The 27,214-nt window shown below is 37.8% G+C and overlaps 1 protein-coding gene across 4 annotated transcripts in view; it reads left to right on the top strand.

The window, feature by feature from the left end:
• Nucleotides 1–27,214, top strand: part of Mctp2 (multiple C2 and transmembrane domain containing 2) — a 219,887-nt gene that overhangs the window by 24,021 nt on the left and 168,652 nt on the right. For all 4 annotated transcript variants that reach the window (XM_076935826.1, XM_034495257.2, XM_076935828.1 and 1 more), the window contains exon 2: nucleotides 17,087–17,619. In XM_076935826.1, the coding sequence (XP_076791941.1) occupies nucleotides 17,155–17,619 (465 nt within the window). In that variant the 5' untranslated portion in view covers nucleotides 17,087–17,154. The remainder of the gene's footprint in view (nucleotides 1–17,086; nucleotides 17,620–27,214) is intronic.

Raw genomic sequence — 27,214 nt, 5'->3', positions numbered from 1 at the left:
CACTCAAAACCCCAACACCACAAGCTAGTCTTACCACGATCTGAACTTAAAAATCCAGGATTATAAAACAGAAGCTTCTGTATTATAAAGAGACTCTGTTAACAGTCCCAAACTTGCTGGTTAGCTTATGCTAGTAAGAGAAACATACTGTCAAATAAATCCCCAGTTGACTGGTACTTATTTTATCTGTTGTAAATGGATTCATGAATTCATGTGGTACTTAACTAGAAAAGAAGATCTCACCTAAGCATATTTGAGGTCTGTGAAGTTCCATTATTTTAAGGTTGAAATAGGCAGCATGTCCCCAAAAGACTCCTGGGTTGAATCATGTCCCCAAGTGGTGGATCTGATGTGATTGGATCATGAAGGCTTGGACTACTTCAGAAGCTCAGTCCCTTTATGTCTGTATAATATGACAGCGTTATTTGCCAGTGGTAGAAAATAAGAAAATATAAAGGGTCTTTTTTATAAAAAGTAGGTCATTAGGAGGCTCTCTAGAAAAATATACCTTTTCCCTGGATTCCACTCTCTCTGCTTCATGGCCTCCATGATGTTAACAGTCTCCACAACCACATTTTCCACTGCCCACATGTTGTTCTACCTTGTCAAGGCCCAAAGTAAAAAGATCTAGCCAAATGTGGACTAAAAGCATCTAAAATGATGAGGTAAAATAAATCTTTTTCTACGCCTCTTCTCACTGGTATTTGTAAAAGCAGGAGTAAGTCTAAGTGATACACTTGTTTAGGAAGCTATATTTAACCCAGGACTTTGGAAAAGCATTTCACATTGTCAGTCTAATTAGATACACGTTTAAAGACTTTGGGAACTAAGTCAATGTTTTATTTCCTTCTGCCCTGTTGTCTTCACACATTTAATTCCAGCCATGTAGTCAATGTATCTTTTTATTTGGGATAATTCAATTGACTTTGGGAGATTAAATAAATTATGCTTAAAAAGCTTGTAGTTGAAGTCACACAAATACTTTAGCATTATTAAGCACCAATCAGTAAAACTTTATAATAGTCTTCTTGTGCAATTAACATGAAATATGCCCTTTTATGATGGTTGTTAATGTGCAGTGTTTGCCAATGGAACTTCATTTGAAAATAATTGTTTGAAGATTGCAGGTTTAATTTGTGCATGTGTGTACATGTGTTTTCCCAGACTGTCCTCTTACCAATCTATAATGTATGCCATTTCTTTTGGGGTAGACTGAGACATTACCAGACACACATTGGCCTGGCCTCATTTATCAACATCAACAGCTTGCTAGCCCACTCCTAATTTTAACTTCAAATGTGATAGCAAATCTGATAGTGAGTGAGTAGAAGCTGTTGTAATGATGTCTGAAACTACATATGCATTTGGAATACTACTCCCCAATGCATTTAAATATGTCTGTGTTCTATTTATTTTAGTTGCAAAATGATATGTAGACTCATGTATGTGATTCCTTATGGATGAAAATATGGATTCATATAATAGACTCATGACTTCATCAGATATATTCACAAACCACTTAATTTATTAAAGGGCCTATGTATGGGATTGGCTGAATCCTGACTATTAAAAGTATTAGTCAAAGTATTAATATACTAAGTTGTATTTGGTTTCTATGTTCAGTCATTGTAGTCTACAAAGTCAACAGAAGCAGTGAGTTAGTGAGCACTGATCAAATGAACTACTGCTTCTGGGAGAACTATAGAGTAAGGCTCTTAAGTTCTGTATTGCTTTTATTTGTATATGTATGAATGTTTTGCATATATATATATATATATATATATATATATATATATGTTAGTTTTCATTGTGTCTGTAGTGCCAACAGTGGTCAGTGAAGGCTATCAAATCTCTGGAACTGGAGTTTCTGAAGGTCATGATCCACCACGTGGGTGCCAGGGACTGCACCTATGTCATCTACAAGAACAGGAAATGCTTTGAGCCACCAACCAAGCTCCTCTATAGTAAATCACATTCTTGCAAATAGGTTCTTGCAAAACCCAAATGACAACTTGAAAAACTCAAGTTGCAACTTTTTGTTTCTTAGTACGTGAACTTAATTTCTTTATGGTAGTGTTAAAAAAAAATCTTGTTTTGTGTAAACACATGTACAATGTGTATCATATCTGTGTGGGATTTTTTTTAGCATTCATCAACATTGGGCTTGTGGCTAAAGCCCTATAATTCATGTATTAATGAGGGTTATCTAGCATACATAATTTTTTCTATAAGACATATTACAGCCGTGTCTCGCTTAAGAACACCAGATGATATGTCAGACTTGTTTTTGGAAGATCAGTTAGTGTAGGGAAATCATCATCTAAACCATCTAGAATATGGTACTCAGTAGGCTGTGGCAAGGATAAGCCCTTTACAGCATCAGAACTGACGGCGTTATAAATGGCAAGGTACTTTCTCCTCTCATTTCCCATCCTTACCTTTTCAAAGAGCAAGGTGATTAAACATCCCATGGTCATGTTTTCTAAGGACTTAATTGAGTAGGAAAAGCTCAGACAGGAGTGTAGTTTCCACTTAGGTGTTGCTTTCTATAGTATTATCTTCAGCATATGGTCTCTTTGTGGTGAGAATCATTTATGATAAAATGGGGCAACATCTTAAAAAAATCTGTAGCTGGACTGCCAGGTAAATGTGTACACACATGCACACACATCACCCAGGAAGATTGCCTGTATGTGGACCTTGTGATCATGTCTGGTAGGGTAAAACTCCTCATCTTCCTTTAAATCTGTTCCAGTGGCTTGTGACTCATTGACACCTGGGTTTGGCAAGAGGACCACATTCTTTTTCCTTTCCTGTCAAGTTAATTCTTCATTTGTACCACTCACTACGTGAATTACAGGAAATATGATTTTGACTTACAAAATCATTTGTTAAAATTTCTTGTCTGTCTTGTCCTCTGGGATGCAAATGTTCTACACTCAGTGTTTACTAGTTCCTTCCTGTTTTGTTTTCAGAACAGTGAGCAAGTTCTTGACACAACTTTAGGCTGGCTGAAAGTTACTAAACGGATGACTCAGTTTTCATATTAAAGTTTAGCAACAGTAAACACTCCTCAGTGTTTCAATGAAGTAGAATGTGTACAGATGTTCTGAGGTTCTGTTAAGGCATCTCTGAGAAGGAGGCTGGATACACTTCTGCACTTAGTCCAAGTGGAGAAAAAGGCAGTTGAGGGTCGTCAGTCTATCTAAATAATTCAAAAGCTGGGATGAGAGCATGGAGAGAAGTGAGAAGATAGTATGGAGAAGGGAAGATGGGTGATTATCAGTATCGAGAACAGACCTTGGCCTGCTGCTGGGCAGGGCAGGAACACAAGCAGTGGTGAAGGTCAGAGGCCAGTCTTTTTGGCAAAGAACTTAGAGAGTATGTTTTGGTGAGTGGCCAGTTTCCTAGCATGTGATCCAGAGGTCAGAGAAAATTTGTGTCTTCTTCTGCAGAAAGGTTAGTTAGAAAACAAAATGTGTGAATTCACTCCTCGTCCAGAACAAAAAATATGTGTGGACATACTGTGCAGAAGGAGATGCTTAAGGCCTCTGAGAGATGTGTGAGATATGGAAGTGTGGCTTTTTGACAGGATTGACAAGAATTGCATTGTTTGTTGGAATTTCTGCATTGCACTTTGTTTTGAAGAAATATTTTGTATTTATTTAAGGTCCTGTTGATGTTTTAAGGCTCAGGTTTATTTATAAAACTCTTCTGCAATATATATGTGTGTATATACATACATATATATATATATATATATATATATATATTACCATATATGTGTAATTCCCAAGCTTGAGAGAAGAACATATACTGTTATTATACTTTTGTGATCATGATGGAAAATGTTTTCATTTCCCCCCAAGGGTTTTTTTTGTCCCCCTTTACAGTTATTGCCTTTAATAAAAAAAGCAGTCAGCAATATTATTTCTACCTATCTATGTTTCTTTGTTAGACAGCATAAAAAGGCATTGCAGGATATATACCTCTTTTGCATGCCTTCTTTCACTTAGCATTAATCTTCCAAGTTGATCTGTGTTTTGTGTATCAGATGCACATTTTTTTTATTGGTAAGCATTAGTCCCTTCAACCAATCAATCATAGCTTTTAAAGAAATATATTTAGTGGGTAATGGAAATTCAGAGTGGTTTAATTTTAACTATTTATAAACAAGAACCTGTGTGGACATCTCTTTCCATCTCCCTTGGATAAGTAGTGGTGTTACCTGTTAGCTTTGTTCCTGTTCACAGTGAGTGAAAATTCTAGTTTGCTAGGCGGGCTCTCCAGCACTGTGTATTGTTAGTTATGTTTGTCTTTGCTCACTTGTTTTCAGCCATTCCAGAAATTAGTTTAGTTTAAAATGTGGCAGTATGTATTAGGGCACACACAGATACTAACACAACACACATAGTATTATGTATTACATCTATTACATATTAAAATGTGTGTACATACACACCTTTTTGATGTCATTTTATTTTTCTGAGAGTATCTTTTCCTCCCATTACTGGCTTCTGTTGTGTACAACAGGAAGTAAATATACTTTGTGTTTTACACCTCATTGAAATGGTCTGAAGCTCTGCTTGTGTTTGGTGAATGTAAAGCCCCATTTTGTTTCCCACTGAAGTCTTGTTGTTAGATTATCAACTTTATGTGCACAAGACTTGCACTTCTCTGATAAAAACCACCAGCAGATACTCACTGACTTTTGGTGACTGATTTTTAGGTGAAAGCTAGATGATGTCCGCCTTGAGAGAATTATATTTGATTAAAGGCAAGTTTCACTTTTTGTATTCTTCTATTCAATATTAGGTATATATTTTTTTTGCTATTTAGACAGAAACTTATCAAGCCCAAGCTATCATGTCTATAATCAACCTGCCTCAGTTTATCAAATATGAATATTACATGTAGAGATAGCAGAAAGAGAAGTTATGTTTTCTTGATTGGCAGTTTTGAATCAAGGATGAATTAATGGAAACATTAGCAATATTTAGGCTGTCAATATAACGATCTTTTATTGATCTGATAGTTTCACTGTATCTTCCTCATACACTATCCAGTATTTTCTCTAAAGTATCCATAAAAACATCCCTTGTTCATGGGAGTGGACCCTGATAGGCTGGGTTTCAAATCCTATCAGTTTTCAAGCTCCCTTCAAATTTAGTTCTAAGGGAAAAATATCACAGACAAGTAGCACCATAAACACTGATAAGTTGTCTGTCTGTGATCATTCCTATTTAATAATTGCCTTATTAAAAATGGCTATGACTCTAAATTCTGCTTTTCTCTTCAAATTCAATTATACATCCAACTGATGCCATGCATATACCAATATAGATATGTATTTCATGACAGCTTTGTCTGGGGTTTATTAGATTCATGCATGTATGGTTTGATTTTGCTACAGAGTTTTCTAGTATTTTGTGCTACATTTTCCACTCCAAACGTATTTTAATGTACTTAGAGTTCTCAATATTTTTTTTTGCTTCAATTACTTGTTCCAGGCCCATTTCTTTCATTGCCACATCAACAGTAGGTTCTTAGTACTACAAGGACTCTCTGGCTCAGCTCTCCTTCTAGAACTTACTATGTTCCTCTCTGAGCTAGACAATTGTGTCAATGCTTACTTGAAAATAATGTTATTCTATTCCAGTTTGAGGTAAGGAAACATCTAATATAGAAGTCTAAACAAATGGGGGAAAATAGCCCACCTTTATGGTAGCTTGTTCATTTACACATCTTCATAATGACTCCTGCCTCCATCCTTCTCTTCTGTTGGCAGAACAAAGTGACAGAGGCAGAGCAAAGGGACAGTTTGTTTGGGGAGAGTCCTGGTAGCTCTAGCTACCAGTGATCTCATTGGAGTTTTTTTTTAAAAATTATGGATACCATCTTTTATTGTCACTATGACAGGGACATTTTTGATGTCAAGGAGATGAGGACTGTTGATCATTTCAATGTATAGGACATGCCCACACAATAAAGGCTACACAAACCCCAGGGCCAACAATGCCCACTGTTGAGCAATGTTGAGCTAGATAAGCCCAGGGTCAATTTCTGGCATTGTGAATGTGATCAAATCAAAACTTCCTCAACTGTAAAGCTGGCATAAAAGAATCTAGTGTGTGCAATGGTTTAGAGGACTTGTTAACACACGCAGAACAATAAATACAGGGGAAGATTCAAAGCAGGGACTAGTGAAGAATTCTGGGTACAATTTTTAATGCTCTAGTGCCTCTGTAGCCCATGCTGTCTGATAGGCAAGGCCTTCAGTGTGGCTCCCAAGAACATGCCTCATCCTTTCTCCTACTCTTCTTCTTGGAGGGCTTTGTGCTGGTTCCCCTGTCAGATTCTGCTCTAACCACACTTACCTGATAGAAGTTTCTCTATCTCTCCAGTGCCCCTGTCCTTCTGCTGGGACCTTTGTGTGCATCGGGAAGGCTCCTGACTTTTACATCTATCTCTCCCTCATGTCTTTCTGTAGTGGGACTTCATACAAGGGATGCTTTCCCAGTGGATGAAAGAGAAGTGGCAACCTGGCAACTTGTTTATTCACAGATGCTGTATCTGCTCTGCTGTTGAGTTTGTCCCTTCCCATCCCCTGACAGATTAAATATGCATCTACTTATTGTCTGACTCTTCAAAGTAGGATACAAATTTTATGAAATCAAGAAGTCTTGTTTCCTGAAATATTTCTAAAGGGGAGAAGGGGTGATATTCTCTCATTACTTATATGCTAACAATGTTTATTAAATAAATAGAATATTTATTGACTGGGTGAATAAGTTATGATTTAATGGCAGTGCTTGGTTGTATATGGTTGTTTGAAGCATGAATCTATGGGAGAGAATGTATTTATAAAAAATAATCTTTCTTGTAGTTAAACAGTTTTTTATGTAGATGATAAAACTAATAATTTCCATTTTTCTTTCCATCTAAACAAATTAGCCATTCGCAGTCTGTCTTCACACCTCTGCCTAATCTCTGGAAATATTTTGTACATACCAGAATTGTGTCTTCTAGGTGATTCAAAAGTGTAGTTACATTAGCAATTAAGATTAACCATCCCATGAGGGAATTAGCCATCACAGGAGGGAAACCTTTGATACAATAGTATATGAGACTGAGGTTTTGAAGGTTGGCAGTTACTTTATAATGCAGTAACTAAGTCATTGTTTGTATGGATTACAGGAGGCCAATGAAGCAAATAGATGCAATGATGCAAAGAATTAAATTACTTCTCTTACACTTGGTTAATACCATACAATTGGTTGTTGAACAGTGTTTGCCTAAAGTAAAGATTGAGACGGTAGCTAGACAACTGATATTAACTTTGAACAAGGAAGTAAAAATCTTTATGTGTTTATGTTGGAATAGGGAGTCTATTGAGTCAATGAGAAATTGCTGGTTGACCCTGCATTAAACTTGTATGTGCCTTTAGTGTAAGAGCTTCTTCTATATATCTTGAGCATACTCATGTCTCCTCAAGCAACTCACATTTCTCTTCCTCTTCAGCTCAGGTTTTGAGTGCCATGTAATTATTGCCTTTCTTCTTATCCTGTCCACGGGATTCTCAGCTTACTCCACTCAGAGTTGATTTTCTGCATCACATCATCAAGATGACTCATACCATGACTACTGACTCTTTTCATTTTGTCAGATGAATACTTTTAAGATTATTGTCACTTGGTCTGTGTGTAACACTTGATGCTGCTCATCATTTCCTCTATGAAACACCCTTCCTTTAGGTCTCCGAGTTTAGATTCTATTTGTCATAGGGATACCACACCTTTTTTTTTCTTCTAAGTCTTTGTAGTTTCATTTCTGACTTTATTCTGCCACAACTGGCTATTATGTGCTAGTTCCTTAAAGCTCAGGTTACCTTTTAGTGTAGATTTTCATCCCTGGTCTACCTGCATGCCGATTTCTCCATCATTAATTTTTAGACACTATCCATCTCTGTGTTCTACAATCATGTGCCTTGATGCCAATTTGGCTTCTTTCATTGGATATACAAAACACACACACACACACACACACACACACACACACACACAAAACAAGACTAAAATAATGATATTTCTATAAAGTTCAGATTTTTGAGTGAGTGGCTTTAGTTCTTCAGAAATCACTGAAACTCAACCTCAACATCTTCCTCCTCATTCCCTTAACTGATTCACATCAATTCAACAAATTTATATTGCTGAGAGAAGAAAATGACTCATAAGAACACAAATATGAGCAACACACTCAACCAATAATTGCCAGGCATAGAAAATAACAACTGGATAATAATCTATATTTGAATTATTTCTATTAGAATATTATACTATAAAATAAATCTCAGCATATATTTGTATGTATTTGTATTTCATGCTAACATTTAACATTATAACAATTGCAATTTCCAAATCACTTGTTGAATTGTAGTATTACTTAATCCTGGATAACATTTATGTCAATAGTATATTCTAACTGGAGACTTTTTTTTATATTTATAATGCATTATGTGTTTATGGCATGCACATATGTATCTGTGCATGTTTTCTTTTTACTTATTTAAGTTTTGAGATTTATTATATGACTACAATATTTCTCTCCCTCTTTACCTCCTTGAAATTTTTTACCTGCTTTTCAAATTCATCTATTATTATTGTGTATATATGTGTGTGTTTACATATACATATATATATCATATATGTATATGTACAAGGGCAAGAGATATAGAATAAGTAGGCTCATTCATAAAGGTAATTACTGGGTCTTTTTTTACAATATCAATTTGTGAAATATAAATTCTTGCCATGGCAAATACTGGGTATGTTAATGTACACACAGTGGGAAAACAATTTGTCAATACCAGTATATGTATATGTATATGTAATATATGTGTATACACACACACACATATATATCATATATAAATATTTCTAAACAACCTGCTAAATTTATATAATGTTTAGGGACCTAATCATACACAAAGAATTCTAAGCAACCAAGAATGTGATCAGGTAAATCAGAAAACCATTAGTTTGTTTTTATTTGGAGATTGGACACCAAATATTTGGGGCTAATATTTACATGGAACAGCAAAGGAAAAGAAAACCAATTTGAAGAACTATGACAGAGGTTGTCTTACCCATCTTGATACTAAACTTTAAGCCAATAGCAAGAATTAATCTATGTATAATATACGTTTACATAATTAGTATAAATATTAGATTTGGAACCTTTAACCTAACATGGTCTATCAGAGGCCACTGAGAAGTAGACTAGGTATTTGTAGTAAAAGATGCTTTGAAATATGATCTCTATCTGAAACTATAAAGGAAGAATGCTGAGCAGAATGATAGGTGAGAAACAACATGGACATTTGAAGGAGTTGTATGGAGACTGTCTTGTGAGCTTTCATGTGGTGGATATGGTTTGAAAACCTTCCTCACACACACAAAAGACCAGGGCAAGAGATAGAGAATAAGCAGGATCATTCATAAAGGTAATTACTGGGTCTTTTTTTACAATATCAATTTGTGAAATATAAATTCTTGTCATGGCACATACTGGGTATGTTAATGTACACATGGGGTGGGGGAACAATTTGGCAACCGATTTTGGCTATGCTTGTTCCACACACCAGCACGTCTCTGAGATCTACTTCTCAATGGTCTTTGTTTCACATCTTTAATGTGCATTTACCTTCAGAGAGCTACTTAGTTAAAATCCTTTATCACTGCAGGAAGAATCTTTAAATTCTCATTTGTTGAAACGCAGACAAATCTTGCCACTGTAAAATACTATACAACTTTAAAGTGCCTTTAAAGGGCTATATCTTTGTGAATAATATTTCTGAGTGGAACCTGCAATGAAAAGTGTGCAGTAATATGCCATTTTCCTCATTCAATTTCATAAATTATCATGAATCAGTAATATATATATCCAGTAATTATATAATTATATTTAATTATAATTAAATGAATCAGTAACTATATCCAGGAATTATATCTAATCAAATGCATAAATTAAGTAAATACAATGTTAGTATAGTGGCCACTTCTATCATGATATTTGTAAAAAGTTATCAGAAAGATCTACATAGGAAATACAATTGCTTTTAGTTTTACTTCCTGAAGTAAGTCATCAATACTTGTGTGCTCTATAATATTTATTTATATTCACATAATGGTAAAAAAAAGGAACCAAAGAAAACAAAGTATAAAAATAAGAACAAGAGAGTTTCACATAAAAACACATGACCAGTCCCCATCTGGGAATCACTGAGTGTCCAGATTCTGAAAATATATGATGGCATAATCTGAAGTATATGACGACAGTACTGCACATAAATGAAAGGCTCCCTAATCTACTCAAGCACGCAAAGTCAGGAAAGCTTGAATGAACCCTCCATTAAGACATATGATGAAATGATGTAGCCTATCCATCCTTTATATACTTAATAATTCTGCATATAGTTAATACTTGCAAAATACTTTAATGCATGTGGATATATTGGATTCAAGCCAGTATATTCGATAAAAATAAATAGATGATAGATAGATAGGTGGATAGATACATACATACATATATACATACATACATACATACACATCTACATAGATATGTAGATAGATACATAGAAAGATAGATACATTCATACACATATACATAGGTACATAGATACATAGATGATAGAAAGAGAGTTATGGATAGACAGACAGACAGACAGGTAGGCACACTGAAGTGTGAAGAAAAATCGGTGATACTTGACATAGTTGTGAGTGACTTTCTAGCTTTGTAACTAGATTTAATCTCTCCATATACAACTAAAGTGCACTACAGGTGTTGAAGTGATTTGTACTTGTGATCTCTGGCTGAGTGAGTATAGCCTTTAAGCAGCTAATGAGAATCAGAATGTCCTGAAACCATAAAAACCAAGTACTCCTTGTACAGGCCACTCTTCATTGGATAAAGATAAAAATATCCCCAAATTTGTGTTTAAGTAGTACTTTTTACTCTGCCAAAATTCTGGATCCATATCTCTTGATTAAAAAATGATATAGTGGAAGACACTGCCTCTTATTCTACCATATGAGTTTATATTTATGTTGTGAAAATAACCTTACTACAGAGTAGCAGTTCTCAACTTTCCTAATGCTTTGACATTTTAATACTGTTCCTTATGTTGTAGTGACCCCCAGCCATAAAATTATTTTCATTGCTACTTCATAAGTTTAATTTTGCTAATGTTATGAATCATAATGTAAATACCTGATATGCAGGATATCTGCTATGCGACCCCTTTGAAAGGGTTGTTTGACCCACAGAGATGTCATGACCCACAGGTTGAGAACCACTGCCACAGAGGTGCTATGAGAAGCACTTTGAGTCTTGTTAAGCTCTGTTAAGCCCCTGAGGGAAACTGCTACTGTCTCTCTGAGCTTGGCTTTCTTTCTTTATGGTTCTGATTCAGCTACTGGTGTGGCTCAGGGTCAGTCAGACACTTTAAGAGCCAGTGTTGATGTCTTTTTCTTTTTCCATTTGAGGAGCTGTTAACTGCCAACTTTGGAGAATGTCTGAAACCGTAATATAGATGGGCGCACCATTAGTCTCCTTGGCTTGGGCTGTTTCCTATAAAGATCTTGTCCTGCCCTAAGTGGTTTTGAAAGGCACAATGCTTATTTTTACTCATTTAGTGAAAGCTGAGGTTTTGGGCAGGGTAGCAGAAGCATTTTGTTTTGTGAAGAGATGAAACCTTTGCTGTTGCTTTTATAAAACATGAGTATATTCTTGCAAAAGAGTTTTAGTATATCTTTCTCTTTAGTTGGTACACAGTAATTATTATATTTAATGTGTATTGTGTGATGCTTTCATGTACAATGTGAAATGACCAGATTTATACTTTCTTTATATTGAGGATATTTGATCCACTCTACTCTCTATTTGTAAACATTCAACCAACTGTTGGCAACCACACCACCATACTAAGAAGCTTGCATTTTAATTTGCAGTCTGTTGGGTGTTTCTGACAGGAGCCTTTTCAGTTAAGACCAGAGAAAAGTTAATATTTGGGTTTGCTTCAAATATTCTTTGAGAAAAGGAAAGTTGTGTCATATTTCATATTCAAATAGGTAGGTTTATCTCACTGGGCTTTTCTTTCTCACTGGGTAAGTCCTCCTTGGATTTCTTCTTTTAGCATTGCTTACTTCTGAAGTACACACTGCATATTATAAGAAGTTTCTAATTCTAAAAGAGACTGAACCCCAGTTTGCAGTATGCCTTTAAGAACACATAGGATTTTGTTTTTGTGGTTTTTTTTTTCATGACAAATATTTTTGTATTTGCACACTTTTGTTTCAGTGTATTTTGTTTTGTTATAAACTTTAATGGGCAGAATGGTTTTTAATTTTGTTTTTTTTGCAAAAGTTATTAAGAAGACTTCTATATCCAGATAAAATGAAATAAGCTAAAAAGGGAAGACAGTCAAAATTGAGATTCATCTGAGCTAGACAGGAGTTAGCTTTGACTTCTTCCCAGAAACATGCCAATTGTGTGATCATGCCAGACTGGTGGAAAAACACAGATAATTGAAAAGAAAAACACAAAAACAATGGCTTGGAAGTGCCATTTAGACTAAAGCTCCACCAGAGAAAAGAGATTTCTTATAACACATTGTTTGGTTTTGCATGCTGTTTGCTTTGCCACTACCATGGTCTTTTGCAATTATATATAAATTTTTGAGTAGTTTTGAGAGTACCCACACAGATATCCTGATGTATTTTTCTTGTTGTTATATTAAATCCAGAGTGCTTCAGTTTAGTATGTTTGACAGTGATGTGTTTAACAGAATCACTAAGCAATTCTCGAGAAGAATGAATGTAGAGGGGTTGCATAAGCTGATTTTAAGGGTGGATGCTGTCCTGATAATCAAGAGTATGGGAGTGGAAAGTGATGGGTGTGTGGGTAAGTGGAACAGAATAGACAGCCCAGGGCTCCTCCCCTCACAAATATGTCAAGTTTCATTGAGATAGCAGCTAAGTAATTAATTAGAAGAGGACAGTGTTCCAACCTTAGGTTTGGAATAAATTGTTATCCATATATTAAAAAAAAAAAAAAAACCTTTGACCTAAATCTAACCTTGTATGCAGATATTTTGTTAGAATGGGACATAGCTCTGAATGTAAAATGACAAAACCCCTAGAAGAAAACACTGGAGCTATCCTTAGTAAACTGAAGTTAGACAATAGATATTTAGTTATGAAACTAAGCATGTTGCATAGGACATGTTAAGGTCATTACACTTATAAAAACCTACCTTTGCTAATTCAGAAGTCTTGATCTGCAAAGGATGTTCATAACAGCATGAGATACAAGCTACAAAAATAGGGTGAATATTTGCAAGTTATATGCTCATCGAGGCTCTTATATTCAAAATATATATTGAACTCTCATAAGCCAAGAGTAAGAGAACTAAAAGCCTTATAATAAAACAAATCGACAAATGTCTTAAACTGACAGTTCCAACTACATATAAGGTAGCAAATTAATGCCCCAAACCATTCTTCAATATCACATACCATTAGGAAAATGAACATTTAAAGACATTCTAATAATTACAAAAACTAAATCAAAATATTAACAATATCAATGCTACAGAGGGCATGAAACAAGTGTATTCCTCAACTTGTTAGTGGGAAATAAAAAAAAAAGGAATTCATACCAGCATCCAGGAAACCTCCATATGAGGGAAAAATTCTTTTGCCTCATGACCCAGTGAAAGCATTGTTGACCATTTACTTCAGAGAATGGAAAATACCTCTGCACATACTTAGAACAGTTTTAGTTGAAAGAACTTAACACTAGAAAGTCCCCACCTGTGCCTCAAGGGAAATTAATCAGTGTGTGGTGTGCATACATGATAGTGGACTGCTCTCAGAAATCAAGAAGTAGTCCACTTCACTGATTCTGGGGGCAACAAATTGGGTCAGTCTCAGAGTACAGCTTGAAAGGAGTCAACTTGGAAAGTTACGTGCTGTGCGATTCCATTTAGGAGACAGTGCTGGCATGATGAAGAGTAGATCCATGGTTATCCAAGGAAATGAGTTTCTCCTGAAAGTATTCTAATGGTTGCTAATGTCCTCTTCCATCAACCTCCTCTACGCAGAGTAAATGGAGAGGATGTATTTGGAAGCACAGGTAGTTCAGTGCATGGATGACATAATGCTTTCCCACACGCAACTGGCTCTTCAGAGGTGTGTTTTTAAATCCTACCACCATCTTTTTTATATTTAATAGATACAAAGATTCCAAATCATTCCTTTGCATAAGCACTCGATTCTTCTCATAGTTTCTTCTCAAAACAAATAGACTTCCCCACCAGGGGCACGCAAATCTCCTTAAGGACTTAGATTCTAAATAGTGATTGCCAGGAAGTTCTGTTGCAAGGCAGATTCTTGGGAATCGGATTCATCTGATACATTGATTGGTTTTAATTATTTGAATACCATGAATATTGTTAGGTTTTATTATAACATTTTATTATAGCATTAAAACAAAATTTGTCTTAATGCCCTCCTCAATGAGTCAGTTTCAGGTGGTACAAGGGGCTTCTTTGAGAACCCTGTGTGCCTGGGAGTGTGAACACGTAAGGTCGTCCCTGCTGCCTTACCTCTGTCTTCCCCTTTTATTACCTGTATGAACTCTTTAGTGGTCCTGCAACCCTTTCAAATGCTATAGGGTTTGTATTTAGAGTCCATTCACTGAGTGTTTTGTCTTCTATTGCTCCCAGTACAGTCATGTTCGTGTGTACCAGTTATCTTTTCCTTGTGCTATTTTCTTTCTCCAGACTTCTCCTGGCTCTTATGTTACTCCCAGATCCAAGGTCATTTGTTTTTCCTTAGAATTTACTGGTATCCATCTCCATTTTCATGTTTTTTTGTTTTTTAAGTAGTCACATTCTATATATATTTTAATCAGATTCTTTGCTGTCTTCCAGCCCCTCCCATCTCCTTCACACTCCGTACACACCCAACTTCATGATCCTTCTTTCTCTCTAAACCAGTGGTTCTCAAGCTTCCTAATGATGTGTCCCTTTAATACAGTTCCTTACGTTGTGGTGACCCCCAGCCATAAGATTATTTTCACTGCTACTTCATAAATGTAATTTTGCTACTGTTGTGAACTGTAATGTATCTGTGTTTTTCAGTAGCCTGAGGCAACTTCCGTGAAAGAGTTGTTAGGGACCATGACCCACAAGTTGAGAAGCACTGCTGTAAACAAACAAATGAACAGACAAACCAATGAAAAGCAAAGAAAGCTCACATGAAAAATAACAAAACAAATCCAAAAAAAAATCTGGTGTTGGCATCTACTCCTAAACATGAGGCCTGCTGTGGACTGAGGCTGACATAGTTAGTGTCCCTTCATTTGAGGAAACTGTTTTACTGTCTCCTAGTATCCATACATTGCAAAACGCTTCTAAGTAGGAGTTGGACTTTGTCACCACTTCCCTTTCTTTGTGATGAGACTATATGTCTTTAATTGTGTGTGTCATATGTAGTTTGTCAAGTCTCTGTACATTTGTCTGTCCATCAGCCCATTGTGCCTGAATAAAGCAACACAGACTCAGAAAGACAAATATTGCATAATTTTTCTTGTATGTGGATATTAGCTCTTAAGCTTTAGGTATATGTTATATGTGTGTGTGTCTGTCTGTGTGTGTGCGTGTATGTGTGTGTGTGTGTGTGTATGTGTTTTACTTGTAACATATCAGAACTTCCTGTTATTTGAGACTGTGTCTTCACTTTTGTTGTTGATCAGAATAACATTTTTCAGTGTGAAGTACTGTAGCCTGTTGTAATCACTATGGATTTTGGGTAGATTAATCTCAGATGTTTCACTTGGGTTGTGTTGCTTTTATTTCTATGATGAGTCCCTGGAGGCTGTGACTTATACCCTAGATCCATTATAGTACCTGTCAAATTGTGAATGTCCTCCATTAAGTTCTCAGAAGCTTTAGGATGTGATCTCATTTTCTCTGACTGCATAGTCTCATCCTCACTGGAGAACTAAGTAAAGTGGGATATAATATGATGGCATGACCCTGGACCCACATCAAGGAAGCATGTAGCAAAGTAGAATTTGAACCCAAAGAGTCTGTCTTTAGATTCCAAGGACTTGTCTGTAGTGCTAGAGACACCAAGTGCATTCTGGGAGAATCTCTTGCCTATGGTGATAGGCAGTAGGCTTGGGCTACAGAGATCCATTTTCTAATCTTCAGTATGCTAATGGCCATGGGAACATTGACTTATAGAGATTCTTGACTGTTCTTTCCACTACGAAACTACTTTGTCTTGAAATGAGAGGGTAGGAGTCAAAAAGGCACCAAGCATTGCTTTTAGAAAGTGCTTCCCCACCCCCACCAAGCTCTCAGCTTTGTTCCTCAGCCAAATGTGGCAACATTCCTGCAGCCGAGGTCCCAGTGTTCCCGTCATACTCCAATCACATCAAAAGGATACTATGAAGCATTTGTCATGTGAAATAGGTTCATTTCTCTAAATTTGATTTTTATTGGCTCTCTGACTAATCCAACCTGTTATATGTTGAATCATCATGGAATTTTCAGTGGGACTATTTATGTGTCTGTGTAGCCATCCCCATCCACCCACATGTGAGATACCAGCATGCTTTTCCTCCTGGACCCCAGTTCCTGATTACAGCAAATACTTAGTGGTCCTTCATTTAGAAAAGTCTATGTATGGCTTATGGTGAAGAAATGTTGTAGTAACTGCCTTAGCAAATGTCTTAGCTCTGCTATCTCTAGAGAGGAATAAATAGTCATTGTCTACGAAGCTTAGGCTCAACCTGATAATCCCATTTTTTACTTTTCTATTACTACTGATTTTAAAACTCTTAAATAGTATGTGTCTTAAAAATTGCCTCTCATGATCTTTGTGAAATTTATGACCTTAATGTTTTACTTCTCATTAAGGGATCAAGAGTGAATTTTCTGAATCAATTTCTTTTGAGCATCCCCTTACAGACCGAGAAGTCTCACGTCCTCCTCTCTTTATGCTTTGTTTTGCAGAAGTCACAGACTATTTTCCAGTAGAGGCACACTCTTGAAGAGTGGAATTCTTGATTCTTCATGCAGTTATGGATCTGGATAAACCATCTGTCTGGGGATCATTAAAACAGCGGACCAGACCTTTATTAATCAACCTGAGCAAGAAAAAGGCTAAAAAGAGCCCAAGCAAACCTTTGGATTTAAGGGTGCAACATCACCTGGACAGGCGCCTAAGCCTCTCAGTGCCTGACCTCCTGGAAGCAGAGGCTTTGGCCCCTGAAGGCCGGCCTTACTCAGGGCCCCAGTCATCTTACATCTCAGTACCAAACAGCCTGTCCACTGCAGGCATTGTCCCGAAGAGTAGCAGCAGCTCACTGAAGCAGTCTGAGGAAGAACTGGACTGGAGCCAGGAGGAAGCAAGCCATGTCCACGGGGTGGACACCGACTCTGAAGAGATCTATGCCTCTCCCGCAGAAGAGTGGCAGGCATTCAGCCAGAGTGGCCTGGATCTGCCCAAACCTCCCCTTGGAAGGGATGCTCCCGAAGAGCCAGAGGTAAGGCCTGGGCTCTTCCTAGCATTTTTTTTTTTTTTTTAAAGTGCATTCACTGTCCTTGGGAAATTTGGGTAAGAGTTACTTTGTGGTTATCCTGGATGGAGAGAATGTCATTTACAAGAATTTAAATTAATGTACTATTGATTGCACTGGTGTTCCCATTTGTTTTAGGGACGACCTCTATGTATTTAAAAGCTAGCACAAAGGAAACTTCCAGGATCGTTTAAGGCTTCAACAGCCCTAGTGGCTGAGGTATTTCTGATCCATTTCCTGGCAAAGACACAGAGCACACAACTTTAACCTTTGGTTCTTCCCCTCTCCTCCTCTTCCTCTTGCCTTCAGTAGGTTGCCTTTTTCCACACTGAGGTGAGGAGTAGCTATAAATGAAATCCTTCTGCCATCGCTAGCTTATTTAGACTTACAGACAATGTGAACAATGTGATTTTCTAGACCCTGTACAGCAGTAGACCAGTGGTTCTCAACCCCTTGTGGGGGGAGGGGCATCAAATGACCTTTTCATGGGAGTCACACATCAGATATCCTGCATATCAGATACTTCCGTTATAATTTGTAACAGTAGCAAAATTACAGTTATGAAGTAGCTAAAATAATTTTATGGTTGGGGGTCACCACAACATGAGGAGCTGTATGTATTAAAGGGCCTTATCTGTATTAAAGGATTACAGCATGAGAAGACTGGGAAACACTTGTAGACAAGCATGCAGACTACGTTTTATATGGAGTGGATGTTTCTCTTTGATAACCAGAGCCCGAAGGGTACACTTCCCTCCCGTGGTATAGGCCTGTGGTGTTTCAATCATGATGCATATTAGGTTTTGAGAACTTCCCTTAATTCTCTGAAAAATAGATGTTAGAAACCAGTGATCAAACTTTTATCACTTGAGTGTTTTTTTTCAGAGCTTTATTGTTTCAGGAAGGCTAACTGTCCAGTGTAATTATGTGAAAAATTTTGGTTTTGGAAGAAGAATTTAAATTTTTTGTTTGTTGAAATTTCTCTTAATTAATGATGCTGAAGTAGGCTCCCATGTTGAAAGAAGAGGCTAATTTTTTTATGTATTCAGGATTAATCAGAGAGTTGTATAAAAATTAAGTCTTCAGCTGAGGCTTTTGGGTAAAAATCTGTTGATCATGTAATGTATCTGAACTTCCCTGGGGAATGGCCTTGGGGAATGGCAGTGCTATGACCATGTTCTTTTGGCCATTGCTACTCACTAAATCAAGACCTCAGCTATCTTTATTTTGACCTTAACGGGAGACAGTCTTTGGAGAATGTTATATTTAATATTTGTGACTTTGAAATATGGTTCCATTTTACGAAATGCAAATGAAGTAGATTTACTAAGCAGTATGGGAAGGCAAACCTGTTGATCAGATCTTAGAACTTATCTTCATCATCATTGCATTTGTCTGAGTCTGGGTAGATTTCTTGGCTTTGATAGACTAACAATTTTAAGCTAGAAAGATGTTCAAGCTATGGATGCTTAACTATTTTAGCTTTTCTGTAGTCTTTGTTTAATAAATATAAATATTTGAGAGCTGTGTAGATCAAACATTGTGAAGGTTATTACTTACAATGAATACCACACCATGATCATAGGGGACTAGTGAGCATTCTGCACAGTTCCTGAATCGTCCCTGGTCCTTCTGCATGACATGGGTCTTTCCCACTGAAAGTTCAGAGGTTATCACATGGAAAGAAGGGTTTCTACCCCATTCCTTCCCCATAAATTGTCTGTTACACAAAGAAGAGTTTCTCCCTCATTCCTTCCCCATAAATTGTGCACGGCTACAAGGGGAGCGTCTAATTCGTCCTTTTCTGAGAGCCTTGTTCTTTGCCCACAACAGTACATGTTCAACTACATTTAATTAAAAAAATCATTGATAGCAATTGACCCAGGTTAATAGAGTTTTATTTGCGGGTTCTCAAAATTGATTTCCTACTAGCATTTATTAGTTAAATAAAAGTGGGCTTCATGGTGATTTTTTTTTTTTTTATAAATATATAGTGTGCTCTGGTGATACTGCTTTTATTTATAGTCATCTCCACTCTTCTTGATTCTATTCCTTTTGTCTATTCATCTATATTTTAGTTTACAAGTATATTTTTAGATGCCACATTTGAGAGAAAGTATGTGCGGTACCTGATTTTTTGAGACTGGCTTAATTTGCTTAATATGATACACTAGTCTTACCCATTTTCTGGGAAAAAGCATGTGTTTGTTCTCCTTTGTGGTGAAGAATATTCCATTGTGTATATACATCCATTTACCTGTGCCTGGCCACTGGGCTTGTTCCACGACTTAGATATTGCGAATAAAGAATGCAGGTGTCTATTGCATGCATTTCTTTGAATGGCTAGATTTTTGTTGTTATTTAATATTTCTTTACTTTTGTTTTAAGTCTTTTCCCCCCTCTATTTTCTTAGCTTGGTTTTATTGTTTTATTAATTACCTATTATAGTGGCTTTCGTTGTAACATTTCTGTAAATTTATATTATGTATTTTGATACTGTTTATCTGTATTTTGTCTCTTCCTGCTCTGGGATTCCCTTCCTAACCCCTTTCTATTCTCATCTACTTTTGTGGGGTGTTGGTTTGTTTGTTTTTGCTATTGCCATTGGTGTTTTGTGTCAACCCATTAGGGCAGCTTACTTATAATGCATAGGTGAGGGTTTGTTTTCAGGAGCATGGGTACTGTACAAGTGGCTTTACCTCTGGAAAAAAAAAATTTCCTAGAGCTACTAGAACTGTTAGTACTTTTATCATGAGATTTTTAGATTTATGACTTAATGAAACTAATGTGTTCTTTTCTGAGAAAGTATTCCTTTTATTTAATAATAATACTTATTATTTAATCTTTTTTTTACACCCCAGTCATTATCACACTCCCAGTTTACCACTCCAACTGTCCCTCATCTCATTCCTCCTCCCCCATATCCAAGAGGATGTCCCCATCCCACCCCTACCCCACAAGACCTCCCCACTCCCTGGGACCTCAAGTCTCTAAAGGGTTAGGTGCATCTTCTCTCACTGAGGCCAGACCAGGCAGTCCTCTGCTGTATATGAGCCTATCGGGGCCTCATATCTGCTGGTGTGTGCTGCCTGGTTGGTGGCTCATTGTCCGAGAGATCTCAGAAGTCCAGGTTAGTTGAGACTGCTGGCCTTCCTATGGGGTTACCCACCTACTCAGCTTCTTCCAGCTTTTCCCTGATTCAACCACAGGGGTCCTGGCTTCTGTCCATTGGTTGGGTGTAAGTATCTGCATCTGATCCTTTCAGCTGCTTACTGGGCCTCTTGGAGGGCCACCATGCTAGTCTCCTGTCTGTAGGCATACCATAACATCAGTAATAGTGTCAGGCCTTGGAGCGTCTTCTTTAGCTGGATCCCAATTTAGGCTGATCACTAGACCACCTTTTCCTCAATCTCCTCTCCATTTTTGTCCCTGAAGTTCTTTTAGACTGAGACAAATTTGGGTCAGAGTTTTTAACTGTGGCATGGCAACCCCATCCCTCCACTAGATGAACTCTACAAGTTCCCTCTCCCCAGTGTTGGGCATTTCATCTACATAAATACAGTATTTTAGAAGACGTTAGCTGGAAGTGTAGAGAGGTCTAGGAAGGTGGAGATGTTCTAGTCCAAATCTGCTAAAAACTTAAAAATAAATGAATTTAATATTTTTGTTTTCTTGACTGATGCTGGCATTGTGTAGCCTAGCAGGAGCAGCTCTAGAGAGCTTGCCCTGGTGGTGCATGTATGGGAGAGCCAGCAAGCTGACCAGCTCAGCTACTGCCCAGGCCTAGACCCAGGGCTCTGAGTTGGTCCCCTCCAAAATCTATATAATCTGTGAATAATTGGGACACATGGAAGTGCCAATCCTGCTGATATAAAACTGCAGGATCTCCATGATCCAAGACAATAGCAGGATAACTGGGAGCAATCCTGGTGAGGGTCCAATATTGATGGTGTCACGGAAGCTAGAGATCTTGAACCAGACCAATGACTAATTTCAATGAACATTTGCAAGTGATGGTGTGTGGACAGAGGGGTATACTGTGGGACACACTGTGAAATACTTCAGCTTCTACAATGAGATGTTTTTCTAATCTCTCTCTCTCTCTCTCTCTCTCTCTCTCTCTCTCTCTCTCTGTGTGTGTGTGTGTGTGTGTCTGTGTGTGTGAGAGAGAGAGAGAGAGAGAGAGAGAGAGAGAGAGAGAGAGAAGAGAGTCTGTGTGTTATTTGGAGGGAGCCTGTAGAGTATGGGTGGGGAGATGAGTGGGACTGGGGTACATGATTTGAAACTCACAAAAAAATCAATAAAAAGTTTAAAAAAGAAAAGAAACTGCTAAAAAGATGCTTTATTTAATGACAATAGAAATTCTAACTATGAATTTCTGTCATTGGAGTCTTGGTCTTGGGCTTATAAGTCTTTTGTACCTGACACATTTTTCTACCTTATATATATTCCACAGATATCTTTAACTTTTATGGGAAAGGAGGGAAGTAACAAAGATACCACTGGTTGTCATGTGACCAGCACGATATACAACAGGGACAATTAGAGGTTTACAAGCATCGTTGGTGCATGGCGTACGGCTTGTAACTTCCCAGAGGAGGGAGGCAGTGAACTCTGTGGTCTGGATAGCGTGGGCACACTATGTAGTTGTCCTCCGTGTTTAGTGTCGGCCAGAGCTTGTAACCTTGTGAGAACACTTCAAATACCCAACATGTCTGAATTCTCCAGCCACTTTTCCAGAACCACCTGTGTCAGTAAGCAAAGAGAAGTATCAGCTTATAGTCAGAAAACAAGAAGAGAAGACAAAGTCAGGGACAGAGTGATAGAAGTAAATGTATAGGGAGATGGCATGCGAGAGCCTGCAAGACAGGCAGCAGCAGGAAAATCTGCGCAGATGCTCAGAGCAGCCACAGCAGCAGCTGCTAGTCAAGGGGTTAGAGGAGGGTTGGGGGAAGAAGATTCCACCAAGCCCCCTTTGATCTTCAGAGTCATGTGTGTTGATAGCGCCTAGAAACATGGGCTCAAGTTGTGTGAATGCAAGGCATTATCTCCTGAAGTGCCCTCACAAATATACTGTAGGCAATATCACCATTATGTCTCCTAGCTCAAGCTCGAGATGCTAAGGTGAAATTGTTCTTTTTTCTCACTCTGTGAATGTAAATGTAATTCTGGGAGTTTCTCCTCTACTGTCCTATCCAGTTTTCACTCTGAAATAAAGACATGGAGACCTTATATTTGTTAAAGGGCTTCATGCACTATAGCTCGGCAAATACTCATCTATTCTAAGCAGACCATACTGGCCTGGGTTACTTCCCAGCCACATGGCCCTTTACCTTCCAGCTGAGCCTTACCTTGGCTTGCTCTGCTCCATGTGTGTCCTCATGGTGACTCCCTTCGAGACCTGCTCATGGTGAATCCTCATGGTCCATCTTCTCTTCCACCCCCACCTCTCTCTTTCTCTCTTGGTCCACCCTGACTGGGATCAGAAGTCCTGCCTCACCTCTCCTCCTGCCCAGCTATTGGCAAACAATTAGAAAACAATTTTTACATATTATCGAGATAGGGGGTGCTCCAATAATCATGACAACGCTAACGTCTGGACTGCAACCAGATCTCTGGGCACAGAAATCAGCATCTGGGGGTACACAAAACCATCCCCAATATAGGAAACCCCTCTTGTCATCTCTCATCTACTTCCAGTTCCTTACCCCTGTGTTCCCCTCTTCTACACATCATCTATGACCTTCAACATTGAACGGAAGTTCTCTCCTTTATGGTATTTTTTTCCCAATCTCTGCACCCAGTGTGTTCATCCTGGCTTGGTCTTCATAGCAGCATGCTTTTACTCTACTGATGGATATATTCTGTCTGCTTTGGATGGGAATCAGTAATATGAGGGAGGGACTAGTATAGGAAGAGGAGGTAGACAAAATAGGGAAATTAGAGCCTGACGCAGCTGCCCCTGGGAAAATGTATCATTGATTTGAGTCAGCAGGCTGTGAGATTATGGTTTTAACTACCTGGTGGCCATGGAACTGCAAAGATTGATTTTTAATGGGCACTCATAGAACACTGTTATAAGAGGGGAAAAACAACTAATTTACAATGAGAATTAACAAGTATGTCTCCCACAATCTTTTTTTTTTTTTCAATAAAAGGTCCATTCTTTATTTCAGCCAAGAATCCTTTGAAGTCAATTTAAAATCAACATGAACTTTATTAATTTGTTGGGAGAAATGTGGGTCTCAGAATTGCAATATTGCAGGGCAATTGTTAGGCCCGTTTTTATGCCAGAGTTAGTCTTTGTGAGAAATCACATCAGAATTGGGTGGTTAGTGCATGTGAGTCCCAGTGCAAAGAGTACATGGCATCAATGAGTGGCATTCATATCAGTATCTGTCTCACAATGAAGGCAGAGTTGCAGATGAGAACTTGACACATTTTTTTCCTGGACCAATGTTGGTTCAACATTCATCTCTTAAGTGGGATCTGGCCAAGCTGATGAAACTAGAATTCTTCATGCTCTGTGGCATAGGTTGTCTTCCTGAAGTCACCTAGCTTCTTGGTATGACTTCTCTCTTCCAGTTGACACATTGTTTGATTTGTTGTACATTGCCATTTACTTAGGCTATACATTAATTTCTTTGTAATTTTGTAATTACTGTTTCCTTTTTTTGCTTGTTTTTTAATTTTATAATTACTGTTTTCGTTTTGTAAACAAACGGGACGATGGTTCAAGTCTACGTCTCGCCGTGTCAAGCAAGCCATGGCGGAGTAGCTTAAGCAGCGGCACATCACACTGCTCTGCAGCCAGGAAGTATGAGGAGATGCATGCTGATGCTCTTCACTTTTGGTCCAGGATCCTGACCCATGGAATGGTGCTTCTCATCCTGAGTGGCCCTTTGCATCTTAATCAACCTAATCTAGAAACCCTCTCCTTAGATAGTCCCAGAGAGTTTCCATTGTTATGCTAAATCCTATCAAGTTGATAATCATGATTAAGCACCAGGAGCTGGCACTCTTCTGCAGAAGCCCAGTAACTACACCTCTCCTGATTGTCACTTCAGATGTCTAGGTTCTTAGTGGGAAGAGTTGTTGCTAAGGGTTGAGTTGTGCCCCCCCATTTATATGAAGAAGTCCTTCACCCCACTGACTGTATTGGAGATGTGGCATTTATGAGAAGGTAGAGTCTAAATGAGGGTATAATCCCAGAGCTTCTCATCCAATCGTACTGACATTTTAGTAACAGAGGAAAAAGCCCAGACATTTTTTTTCCTCTACACTATGTCAAGACATATGGAGAAGGCAGCTGTCTACAAGAAGTAAATAACCTCATTGAGAACCACAGTTTTCAGAATTTTGAATTTGGACTTCCAGACTCTAGAACCAGGAGAAATCAATTCTTTTAAAGTTTTTCTAGTCAGTGGCAAGGCTCTGCAGAATTAGGAGGTGACTGAGGTGTCTTGCAGTCTTTCTCTGGAGGTGACTTCATTGTCACTGAGACTAGGGACAGAGGGTTGGTCAAAGAACCTTAGAATACTGAAAAGCACTAGCCACTACCAACATACATATGTGTGTTATTAGTTGTGTAGAAGACTTCCCTGTTGTTTAATTGCAGCTTCCCAATGATTAGCAATGGAATTTTCTCCCCCAAACATTTGTACAAATCCTACAGAGATGTATATATGTGTATGTGTGTGTGTGTGTATGTGTGTATGTTATTTATGTATGTATATACATATATATGCTAACTAGATACATATATAGATAAATATGCTTATGATGTCTGCATTTGCCTTTCAAGCTAAAGCTACTATGAGATGCTGTGGTCCCTATTAAGAATCTCTGTTGGGTTGGGAATGTGCTAACTAAGATCTGGTGTTCCTTGGTACATAAGGTGTCTTCTAAAGCCCAGCTTCTTAACTGCAGCATTACTTAACTGAATGAGGGGATATCAAATAATTTGACAGCAATGAAAGCTTCCTGGCCATGTAAAGACTGAAAATTAAATCAAAACCAAACACATAATGAATACAAGTTGTTTAAGTCTCCATGTTTGGAAATGTAAGCAAAAAATTTCAAAGACACAAAGAAATAGTAGGAGCGGGTGTGAGTCAAGGTCTTTCTGACTTATTCTTGTTTGTTAAGGAATATGAATGCATCTACGTCGCCCTGAGTTGGAACCTTTTTATTACAGGGTGTTTCTGTTTCCCAGTATGTCTGATAAGGTGGCTGTTATAGGTGCTTTTGACACAGCTGTGCTCTTATGAAGAGTGAGGCTTTAAAGTCTCCCCAAAGACCTAATTCTCTTGCTGCTTGTTAGTGACTGTTTGGCCTCCTGGCTCTCGGTTCTTTGCCATAAATGGGCGATGCAATGACAATCTTTGGACTCCTTAGTAGAAGATGATAGTATTTGTTTGTGAATTACAACGTGATAAGCAAATATAAACAGGTGGATTGTTTTGCTGACACAACTCTTGCAAAAAAACCTTGCAAGAACTTATGAAAGGTCATTTGCAAATATTACTCATGGTTGAAGAAGTGCCTGGGAACTGGCCAAGCACTGATATCAGGAATTGTATATGTCCAGATGGTAACTGTGTTTAACTTTGTGGACAAAAAGGATTCTGTCACAACTTGCTTCTGATGTCGTGGCAGGAAGGACACAGAAATGAATAGGTGGAGCTGGAATTCAAATGAATTTTCTTTAAAAGTAAACAAAAGAGAATGAGGGCTGAATTTTGTAATGGGCTTTAGTTTTCTGAGTACAATTTCATAACATCCCAGGCAAGTCTATACACACATACTTTCTGTGTCAAGGGTTAAGTTAGATGGCATTCTGCAGTTTTGTTTCAGGGACAATCTTGGAGGTGTAAAAAAACTAAATATAGACCTTAACAGAGTTTCGAAGGACCTTCTGATTGTGCAGAGGTGGAATATGGGAAGACTAGGTTGATATGTTGATTATTAGATGTCTTCTCCTTATTCTCTCACTGTTTCCTGGCTGCTTAATGACCTATCCAGCTATCTGGCCCTCATATTCCTGTTGCTTATGTTAATAATCCTTTTGTCTAGTAGATGTTTGCATTTGATCCTCTATTCTTAAATATTCATAGTGTTGAAAGCCTAAAGCAGATTACAGAATTTAAATCATCTGCCACATAATACTCAGTTATATATTCATATGCTTTTATGGATTTGTTTTAAAAATAAAACAATTGATCTCAGCCAACTTTGTTCCTTATTGTCAGCTCTTCTGCATGTGGGTGTATGTCTTGGCCTACTGAAATCAGGCATCCAGCATGACCCACTTTGTTTTGGTTCTCATGTATACTGCATAGCTAGGTTCTCTGACAGCCACATAGAAGGTGACATTAATACAAGATCAAATTCAGTGTGTGGAAAAGTTTATTTGCTCATGACCATGTTTTGTTTTCAAGATCCTTGGTGCCAAGATTGTGTGTGTGTGTGTGTGTGTGTGTGTGTGTGTGTATGTGTGCACAGGCACATGTAAGAGTGTATTCACAATTATGTAAATGTAGTGGCATGTCTCTACATGTGT

The sequence above is a fragment of the Arvicanthis niloticus genome, chromosome 1, assembly GCF_011762505.2.
Source record: "Arvicanthis niloticus isolate mArvNil1 chromosome 1, mArvNil1.pat.X, whole genome shotgun sequence".
NCBI classification, from domain to species: Eukaryota; Metazoa; Chordata; class Mammalia; order Rodentia; family Muridae; genus Arvicanthis; species Arvicanthis niloticus.
The sequence above is the reverse complement of the archived record's forward strand: the minus strand, read 5'-3'. Positions and strand labels throughout refer to the sequence as shown.